The sequence below is a fragment of the Quercus robur genome, chromosome 11 (genome assembly GCF_932294415.1).
Source record: "Quercus robur chromosome 11, dhQueRobu3.1, whole genome shotgun sequence".
Taxonomy (NCBI): domain Eukaryota; kingdom Viridiplantae; phylum Streptophyta; class Magnoliopsida; order Fagales; family Fagaceae; genus Quercus; species Quercus robur.
The window spans coordinates 31388131-31398819 of NC_065544.1; the positions used below are offsets into that span (position 1 = coordinate 31388131).

At 34.4% G+C, this 10689-nt stretch overlaps 1 protein-coding gene across 3 annotated transcripts; it reads left to right on the forward strand.

Annotated features, from left to right (window-relative positions):
• Positions 1-4786: 4786 nt before the first annotated feature.
• LOC126706279 (exosome complex component RRP41 homolog) lies at positions 4787-9538 on the forward strand. Of its 3 annotated transcripts, none has more exons than XM_050405680.1 (12): positions 4787-4977; positions 5071-5117; positions 5206-5266; positions 5347-5385; positions 5492-5559; positions 7113-7191; positions 7277-7313; positions 7856-7972; positions 8072-8157; positions 8779-8868; positions 9065-9124; positions 9234-9538. In XM_050405680.1, the coding sequence occupies exons 1-11, from the start codon at positions 4924-4926 to the stop codon at positions 9110-9112; spliced, it is 726 nt and encodes a 241-aa protein (XP_050261637.1). In that variant the 5' UTR covers positions 4787-4923; the 3' UTR covers positions 9113-9124; positions 9234-9538. The 3 variants fall into 3 exon arrangements, with proteins under 3 accessions (XP_050261637.1, XP_050261636.1, XP_050261635.1); XM_050405679.1 differs by having other exon boundaries at positions 4788-4977; positions 9240-9538; XM_050405678.1 differs by having other exon boundaries at positions 4788-4977; positions 9065-9538.
• Positions 9539-10689: the final 1151 nt, after the last annotated feature.

Genomic DNA, 10689 nt, shown 5'->3' on the forward strand with positions numbered 1-10689 from the left:
CCAATAAGGGTGAACTTCATATGAGCGGCCCTAGCTGGATGGACCCAATAGTCTCGTTTCTCAATGATGGGACTTTGCCCAACGATAAAACTGAGGCAAAGAAAGCTCGTAGAAAAGCGCCAAGGTATTAGCTTTCAAAAGATTAGAAGTTGTATAAACACTCGTATTCAGGACCATATTCACTATGTGTCGACCCAAATTTAATTTAATTTCTTTGTTTATATAAATTTTCTGACTTGGCTTTGTTTAAAAAAATTAAAATGTTGACGTGGCATTTAAAAATGCCAAATAATTATTTTTAATAATATTTTAATGGCCACGTTAGCGCAATGTCAGCGAGCATAGCACTCCGTCTACCACGTAGGAGATTTCCGTTAGTAGGTTGATGGCAGGGACCAAAATGGAATCTCTTTTTTTAGGGACTACATTAGTAGCAAAATCAATTTAAGGACCAAAATGAGAATCGCCTCAAAATGTAGGGACCAAAAGTGTATTTTTGAGTTATTAAAAATAAAGGAATAAAAAAATGAGGATAATTTTATACTTTTCTTTTCAATGTAACTTTCTCTTCTATTTTCTCCTCAATTTAGAGAGGAAGAAAGAATGGTGGGTCAGGATGGAAAAATTTTATCCATCCCATTTTCTATTTTCTTGCATTTCATCCCAATCAAACATACGGTCAAAGTTCAAACTAATCTTAAGAGGGACCCCACCCTTTTGATAGTATATAAATTTATTACAAGCCTAACTATTTGTCATTTCTTTGGAGGGATACAAAATGTAGCAGACATCATGAAATGAAGCGCTAGAAAGAATTTCTTTCTTTTTTTTTTTTCTTTTTCTTTTTCCTTCCTTTTTGCTTGGAGTTTAAGTTAGTGAAATAAATATGTTTGTATCGCATTTATTTAGCATATTAATCCATTAATAACCCTATTGTTATTTTTACAAATCAGTTCATGTTCAAGTGTTTAATTTTAATTACCACCGCGCACCCTTGGCATAATGGTCACTCCACAAGTATAAGTGCTTGTGGGGTGTGGGGGGGATAAGAGCCGGAGTTCAAGTCTCCAAGAGGGAACTTCACACACATATACACTTAGATTAGATTAGAGTAGAATTTCTATCTTGTATAAAAAAAAATGTTTAATTTTAATTCATATCTAATATTTGACATGATGTTAGTTTGATTATAAAAATATTGCCTTCATGGCCTAAAACCATTAGTGCTTTAGATGAGGTCAAGTTATAACTCAATCCACCTAAACGAACTCCTACAAGTATGAAGTGCCCTACTTGAAACCCCTTCATGTAGACCCATCTAGGCCAGTCAAGCATTGCCTACTCCATGGAGGATAGTCATATCCGCTTGCCTCCTTGTTTTTTTTTTTTTCATTGAGAAAAACAAATGCAACCAATGATATAATTTATAATTGGAAAATGTTAATGAATGTGCTAAGGGAATTGGTTTAGGAACTATATTTAGAAATGTTTTTATGGGAAAATGATAAAACAATTAATTTTGTTGACAGCTTTTTATGTTTCCCTTAAAAGTTGTGTTAAAACTTTTCTAATATAGTTTATTAACAATTGTCTTAAGGGCACCCGTTAACATGACTCTTTATAATTTTACACTAAATTTTTCATGCAAAAACTCAATTGCCATGCCTTTTATTATTATTATTTAATAATCCGATTGCTAGGGAAGTGGGGATTTGATAATTCAATAATTGCCACGCCACTAATACAATGCAAATATACAAGACTCCAAAATTTTAAAAACAAAATAAATGAATCATAGTTTGTCAATAAATAGATCATATTCCCCCTAAAAAAAATAGATCATAAAGAAATTTAGTTTTAATGGAAGATCAACCTTAAAAAAGAAGCAGTAGAGACATGGTGGAAGGTGGAGCTCGATGGGTTAGCTGATAATGGAGGCAAACAAGGCTTTGGAGAGCAACCGATAGAGTGAGAGGATTGATCAAAGCTTAGTGGTCCATTGGGCGATGTTAAAGAAGTTGTGTGATTGTGAGTGATTGTTGAATGATGATAAGCAAAAGCACGAAAGGGAGATATAAAGGTTTATGTGGTTTAGCTTGACAATCTATGTCCAAGGTGAAATGCCTGTAATGGCTACATATATTCATTAAGCTCTTACTAGGAAACCCTAGACTAACCTTGGCTAACCTTAGACTCCCATGGTTAATTTGTTTATGCTACAAGTACATGAGTTTACAATTGGTTTGGGCTATAATACGTTTAACACAATGACGTTGAAGAGAGGAACAATTTTATGTTGTTGAGTCTTTAGTGGAAATATGGGTGAGTATACTAGAGTTGGGTGAGGTTATTGTGGTTAAAATTAATCATGCGTATTGCACATGACAAAACACATGCTTATTAGGGTATGTTGGAGCCAAACTTTGTCTTTTTTTAAAATAAAAATAATAATAATCCCATAGTAACAATAGGAGACGGAGGAATCAAACCCTAAACATCCTTTTTATTACTTTTGAATATTTATGGCTTTAATTTGTTATTACACATTTAAACTATGAGAAGTGTTATCTCTACAATATGTTTACAATACTTTCACAACAAATCTTAGGTTGTAAGTTTGTACGAGTTTTTAATTCGAATCTATCATTGAAATTTCTTTTTTGCTCACCAGTAACAAGAAGTAACAAGTTGTCAACTTTTCACTCATAATACTTAAAAAATATTAAAAAGAAGAAGAAGAAGTTTATAGGCAAAAACACCATTTTGGTCCCTACTTTTTGGAATCACAGTCAATTTGGTCCCTAAATTTTTGTAACAATCAATTTGATCCCTATTATTTTCAACATGCAATCAATTTGGTCCCTATCGTTCAATAACAGAAAATGCCTATATGGCACACGGTGTGACAGCTGCCACACAAAACACCGACGTGGTTAAAAAGTAATGTTTAAAAAATGCCACCTCAGAATTTTATTTTATTTTTAAAAAGCCACGTTAGAAAAACAAAAACTAAAATCTAACTTGATGATTTTCTAATAAAAAAATGAATGAATTAAAAAAAAAAAAAAAAAAACTCAAAATTCCCAGACATTGTTCTTCAGTTGAAGAATAAAATTCATCTCTCACTCACTCCCACAGTCCCACTCCTTCAATTCTCTCTCTATCATCTCAATCTCACTCCCTTGGTTCTCTCTCATCTAGCTTAAATCGACCACCATAGCTAAGACTCGTGACCACCATTGCTGATAGTGATGCATGATGGCGGCACCATAGACAGTGGCTGTCATTTCATGTGTCTTTCTATTCATTGTTTCTATTTTCCTTCTCTTTTTAATTTTTCTATTTTAGCTTTATATGTGCATTTGGAGATTAGATTTCCATTTGTGTTGTAGGGATTTGGTGATTTGGGTTTGTTGTTTGAAAATGGGATTTTGATTTGCTCTAAAAAATGGATTTGTGGGTGGATTTCAGACATGGGGTTTGTAGATCCATGGGTTTTTATTTGTGCTAGGTTTTCAATCTGAGTTTTGGGTTTCAAGGGAGATAAGGGCATTGACCCTATCCAGCCAACTTCACCTTTGATGGATCATCTTTAACCTAGTACCGGACTAAGATGCCATATTTAAGTTAAGTTGAGGGTTGAATATTTGGAAATGAGTGTGGGCTTTCCATTCAAACTTCAGGATTGTTTCTCTCTGAAGCACCGAATGGAGTTAAGGAACGAAGGAAGTGGTTGACGGGGAAGAGGATGATGATAGGCTTAAGGATAAAAAATACCTAAATTTGCACCCAAATAACAAACTCGAAAACTAAGGGGGTGTTTGGATCATCAATTTTCATAACTCATAACTCAAAAATGGTGGGACCCATAGCTAGAAATCCGTTTGGCACCACCATAACTTCGTTTCCATCACTCAATTCTCTGATTTTTGAGTGATGAGTTATGGAAACTGAAAACACATTTTAGCTGTTTTCAGTTTCCATAACTCATAACTTAATGGCATTTTTGTAATTAAACACACATGGGAACCCACTAATCATAACTCAGCCGCACCTTTTGACCAATCTACCTTTTTTTTTTCTTTTTTTTTTTTTTTCTCCTGGGTTCGATCTCAGGTGTCTTCCTTTTTTCTTTTTTTCCTTTCTTCTCCTAGGTTCGGTCTTGGGTGTTCTTTTTTTTTTTTTTTTTTTTTCCTTCTTCTTTCACCGGGTTCGGGTTTCTGGTTTTTTTTTTTTTGTTCGGGTTTCTAGGTATTGGGGAAAAAAAAAGCTACACCGAGTGACAGGTATGGGGCCCACAAACAGTGTGAAAAATATTGAGTGATGGTGCCAAACAGGTGTGGTATTTTAAAGTGATGGAAATTGACTGATGAAAAAAACCATCCAAACAGCCCTTAAAGAACTGTACCAATTATTTGGCTTGCGTTTTTGTTTTTGGTTGCTAAAGAAAATTCAAGAAAATCAGGCAATGTTCCACTTTTTTTTTTTCTTCTTATTTTTAAATTAAGATTTTTTTTTTTTTTCAATTTAATGCCGAGGTGGCATTTTTTAAACATTATATTTTAGCCACATCAGCATCTTGTGTGCCAGCTGTCATGCCGTGTGTCACGTAGGTATTTTCCATTAGTGAGTTAACGGTAGAGATCAAATTGATTGTAAGTTGAAAATAATAGGGACCAAATTGACCCCAAAATATATGACCAAAATAGAGTTTTTGCCAAGTTTATATTAATAGAAACGGCGTCGTTTAAAGCAAAGGGTTTTAGATTAGATTGTGTGGTTTGTTGGCCTGGCGGCCTTTGCTTAGATTTGGGAATTTGTTGGTGTCCCACTTCTCTTCTCCTGTGAGATCCCGTTGCAATCCACAAGCACAAGCACAAGCACAAGCACAACCTTAACCTTGGCTGGTAGTAGAGAATAGAGATGGAGTTTGTGAGCCCTGAAGGTCTTCGATTAGATGGTCGCCGTCCCATGGAAGTATGTTATCTCTCTCTCTCTCTCTCTCTCGCTTTCGTTTTCGCTTATTCTCATGGAGTTTGTTCATTCTATAATTTATTTTTTTTCCGACAGATGAGACAAATTCGAGCTGAGATTGGTGCTGTAGCCAAAGCTGACGGGTACGTGCCTTGGGCTTTCTGTTTCTGTTTCTTAAGAGTCTGTGTTTCTTAACTATGCATGCTAATGCTTTTATTATATCAATTTCAGTTCCGCCGTGTTTGAGATGGGTAACACCAAAGTCATTGCTGCAGTATATGGCCCTAGAGAGGTGCATTTTTACTTTTTCAAAAACCCAGTCTTTGTTTATTTTGCAATCTGATTCATTATTAAATGTATGCTCCTTTGCAGGTCCAAAATAGGACTCAACAAATTAATGACCAAGCACTGGTAACTCACTTTTCTTTTTCTTTTTCTTTTTCTTTTTTGTAAAGACAAGTTTATAGATGCATTCCTCACTTTCTAATCGTATTATTCGTGTTTGTTCATGTTTCAGGTGCGCTGTGAGTATAGCATGGCTAATTTTAGTACCGGGGATCGCATGAGAAAACCAAAGGGTGACAGGTAATCCTCTTTTTTCATTATATTAGGTCACCTATTTTGTTACATCCTATGAAGAAAGCTGCGCGTATCGTCTATGCATAAAAAGCGAGCGCTATTATATATGTAGTTTTAAATGCATAAAGAAATTACAGTTTGTAAACTCTGATTCTTAGGGGAGTGTATTTATCTAATTATAGACAGGCTGAATAATTTGTGAAAGTCTAAAACTAGTATTTGTTGGTAGTTTGATGAACTAAAATCGTGTCAGTACGGTATTCATAATTTTGAATAAGTTAGGACTCCATCGACTTCTCTCTAGAAGTACTATTTGACATATTCATTATAAAAATAAATAAATAAAAATGAGAAATGCCTACTTATGCATCACTTTTACTCGAAATACCAACTTATATAGTTGACAAGCATCAAAAACTTGTCTTTATTTTAATCATCCAAGAGGGATGGAGATATTCTATGCTGCCTTTGCTTCTGATATTTGTTGTAAGGTTAATATATGCTTTAGCTTGGTGGCAGTGATGTAGGGAGGATGATGGGATGTGATATGAATTAGAACTAAATGGGATGTGAATTCCTTAGAACAAATTGATAGGTGGTTAGGCACCTCTACAAAGAACACAAAGTTCTTCAAGAATATCTCTCAAATGCTTATTTCATTCACATGAAAAAAAAAAAAAAAAAAAAAAAAAAAAAAAAACCTTATTTACCAAGTGCTTACATTCTGCTACTGATACAAGTTGCTTGGCATTGACAACCTCTAGATGGTTGACATGTGTCTAAATCCTATTGGCTGATGCTTAAGCAATCATCTAAGTAACTAATTAGTTACAAGAGGATTAAGATATAGATACTTGAAATGCCCTGCGTCAGGCAGCCTGCTTGCCTCCTATATAGATCACAGGAGGAGATGCCATTAGAGCTGGTGCTCGTAGGCTTACCGGAGTTAAAGCTTTTTGTGAAGTATTTCTTTTTCTGCTTGCATGCTCTTACAATTGGCAAGAAGGATGAACTCCCAGTGGCCAAAGAGAGAGGAGGAGGGTGTTAATTGACAATCCATGATTCTAACTTGTGTCTTTATCTACTTTGCACATAAATTTCATTATTCCAGTTAATAGTATAATTTCCAGATCGTGATGCTAGGCATTCAGATTATCTGGTTTCACTGTAACAAGATGTTCAAATTGAAGAATGATATTGCCTTGTAAACTTGTATAACCTTGGCAATGGTATTACTGTTCTTAATGGCTAATAAGGCTACCTATTAGATTTGTAATATTTTTAATTTTTTGATTGGTTGAATGGATTCAAAGTAAACATTTTATTGGCCATTGTTAAATCCCTATCCATCATGAAATTTGATGCATCACCAAAATCAGAATACGACATGCATATGAATGATCTTTTTTAGATAATTCGCTTGTTGGGGAGGGGTGATTTGAACCCTGGATGCCTCCATTGGAAACACTAAGAGGTGTTAGTTGAGCTACAAGGTTCTTGGCATGCATATGTTTGATCTTTTGCTCTGTTGTTGATACAAGTTTTTTTCTTGCACTCAGACGATCCACGGAGATATCTTTGGTAATTCGCCAGACCATGGAAGCTTGCATATTGACACATTTGATGCCTCGGTCTCAGGTTCTGTTCCAGCATCTTGGAAACATTTCCTAAATGAATATTTAATTCTTAGTTCTTTTCTGAAACCTTGTCTATAATCCTGCAGATAGATATTTTTGTCCAAGTGCTCCAAGCAGATGGTGGTAAGTTGAGATTCAAATGAATCCCTATGCACTTATTACTCCCGACCGATCATCAGCTCGTATCTTTATCTTTTTAATTAATTCATGAATTCATGCTCTTTCTGTCTCCCTCATTTTGTGTTTGTGTGTGTGTGTGTGTGGGTATGCTTTCATTTATCTTCTGTCCATTTTATCTTTATAGAAGGTCTTATTTATTTCTTTTCTTTTTTAAGATAATGGCTTCTAGAGAAGTAACTATGTAAGATAATAGATAGAAACTTTGGCACACATTCTTGTTGTAAGATACATTCCCATATGTGTTTCATGCCATTCTTAGCCAGTGTTTGGTTAAGAATTAAGCTGCCACTGCAGACACTTATTGTTAATAAAAAAAAAAAAATAATAATAATAATAATAAAAATAATAAAATAAGGACACACTGTAAGCATATATGGAAGACAGCTCATGAGTCTGAGTACATAATACCAGTTGAATATGTAATCAAATGGACCTAAAATGTTATGTTGAATTCTACTCATGAGCTGGGAATTTGTTTTCTGCAGGAACTAGATCTGCATGTATAAATGCTGCAACTTTAGCCCTTGCAGATGCTGGGATCCCAATGCGTGATCTTGTTACTTCATGTAGCTCTGGATATCTCAATAGCACTCCTCTGCTTGGTAAATTTACGTGCCTTTATTTTTTTTACTGGTTTCTTGGTACATCTACATTGTTGCTGTTCCAAATGAATTCTTATTTTGAAATTGTCATGCAAACAGATTTGAACTATGTAGAAGATAGTGCCGGAGGTCCTGATGTCACCGTGGGATTTCTACCTAAGTTGGACAAAGTGACTCTTCTTCAGGTTACATCTGAAAATCAACTCTTATTTATCCTTCTCAGTGCCTCTTACAGGTCTAAAATTTCATGATGTTTGACATAATGGGCTCATTCAGTGCTTTTGTGCTTTTGAAAGTTTCTGCATTTGGATTTCAAAACAGCTATGAGCCTCATGTATAAAGAAATTGAAACTCTCTCTCTCCCCACTTTAACTTTTTTGCCTACATTTCAATCCATAGCCACCAATTGCTGAACTGTTTTTGGCCAAGGTTTATGCAATATATGCTTCTCCCATGCCTGTTTGCCCTACAAGGATTTGTAATGTTTAGAACTTGTTTTAACCTACCTTGATTATTATACTGATCTATTTACTCAACCTGAGTATTTGGTATTAGGCTTTTGATTAATTGCCTTATTGATTTGTGTGATACAGCTTTTGCAGTGTTTTTGAAGTGTAAAACTTATTTCCCCTTGAAGTTTGGGTGATGTTTTTGAAATTTTTGCAGTTTATTAGGTTCAACGGTTCAATTAATACTGATCATTCTGTGCATCCCTATTACTTTGCCATTAAGGGTTTTCCTTGTTTGATTTAGCAGCATAACCCAATATATTTTTTGGAGCACTCATGTCTTATGTTCTCTTGCAGATGGATTCTAAGTTACCAATTGACATTTTTGAAAATGTGATGCAACTTGCAATTGAAGGCTGCAAAGCAATAGCAAATTACATTAGAGAAGTAAGTACATATTTTTTTGTTTTGGTAGCCAATGATAACGCTGGCCTTCATACTGTTTTTGATTTAGTTAGAATATATTGAGTGACCTCTGTACTTGATCAATACTGAATGACATCTATACAGAGGTAATATTGCTTCAATTGTTTTTTTATCGGTCATGGGATTTATTGGATTTTTCTATTGGTTTTGTTGGCAGATAATGCTAGAGAATACCAAACAGCTAGAATATCGCCGGGGTATATAGTTTATAAACATGGTAAGAAACTCAAACTCCTTGATTTTCATTGGAACTAGACATTTAATTATGTCTCAGGTCTTAAATTTCTACCTGCAAGCATCTCCTTTCTAACATTCTTCCTTGGAAGCTTCAGCTTGGCTTGATCATCATTAGACTTCAAGTCTGGATTTCGGAGTTAACTGCACTTGTTTCAACTTTTAATTGATCCCCGCTTGTGGGATTTTGGCAAAAGCATGTTTGCCCAATTTTTGCCACATCTCTTGGAAATGTTCTTTCCTTTTTTGGGGCCATACCTTGAGCTTGATCTAGTTATCCCCGCTAGTATTTAAACCATAAATTGAATTTGTGTCATATAGAATTTTGATCAAAAGTTGGTAACTTGTTAATGTTGAACCTTTTTGGTGCGTATAGCGTAGAGTTGATTCTGTTCCATTCCCTTCCCTTAATGATTGGTTTTTATTTAGCATCTCTCTCTCTCTGTGAATGATAGTGGGACCTGAACTGACTTAACGAAATCTCCTGTACCCAATTGCACTGTATGGCTTGATCGTCTTGGATGAAAAATTGAAAATAGTATACTAGTGTAGACATGAATCATCCACTACGATGAATAAAGCATTTCATTTTGCTAGACCTTTTTGTTTCAACTTTCAACTAATGCAAAAGTCCGTAAAATATCAGAATTATACAGAGTCTGCAAATATGTTTTAATTTGCATGTAGGATTGATTTGCACACCCATTATCCTTGGTATTAAAGAATGAAACATATGAACGCAGCAGTCATTGCTAAATTGGGTTGGAATATAATCAAAAAGGAAGATAAGATTGCATTAATCTACTTTCAGCCAAATACCTAAAGGGGAAACAACTTTGGAATGTTCCAAAACCAAAACAAGGATCTTGGGTGTGGAAAATGGAAATCAATTCTTGATTTAAAAAAATTTAATTAAAAAAATTAATAAAAAAGAAAAAGAAAAAGAGAGTTATTGAGTAAGGGGGTGTGTTAGAAATAGAGAATGAAATTGCTCTAGATGTTTGGAATTCTCCATGGATCCTATTACCCATTACATGCACGATACAAAAATCCGCAGCCATTTAAGGTCATGGCATTCAAAACTCATGCACATCTTCAACATTTCAACTCTATTACAACTATTTAATATGACATAAACACTATAAAAAAGTGATTGTATGATTATATATCTAAGAAATGAAAACTTACTACTGTGCACCTTTGATGTGATGGTTACTTTACAAGTATAAGTGCTTGTGGAGTATGGGGGGCAAGGGTCGGAGTTCAAGTCTCTAGGAGGGAGTTTCACATACATATATACTCAGATTAGGTTAGAGTAGAATTTCTATCTTGTATAAAAAAATAAAAATATAAAATATAAAAAATGATAACTTATATTAACTAGATCTTAGAAAAGAATTGACTAAGATATATAGATTATTTACATGTAAATTGAGATATCCAATGGTTCAAAGGAATAATAAGAAGTTTTGAATGAATTGAAAGGTGAGAAATAAACATAAGTTGAAAAGAAACAAGATGATGTAAGAAGAACTACATAAATGATCT

Excerpts from the sequence above, each read along its gene's own strand:
- LOC126706279 (XM_050405680.1), top strand. The coding sequence starts at position 4,924 with ATGGAGTTTGTGAGCCCTGAAGGTCTTCGATTAGATGGTCGCCGTCCC. Across the intron at positions 5,118-5,205 it reads GCTGTAGCCAAAGCTGACGG|TTCCGCCGTGTTTGAGATGG; the intron begins GTACGTGCCTTG and ends TATCAATTTCAG. Across the intron at positions 5,386-5,491 it reads AAATTAATGACCAAGCACTG|GTGCGCTGTGAGTATAGCAT; the intron begins GTAACTCACTTT and ends TTCATGTTTCAG.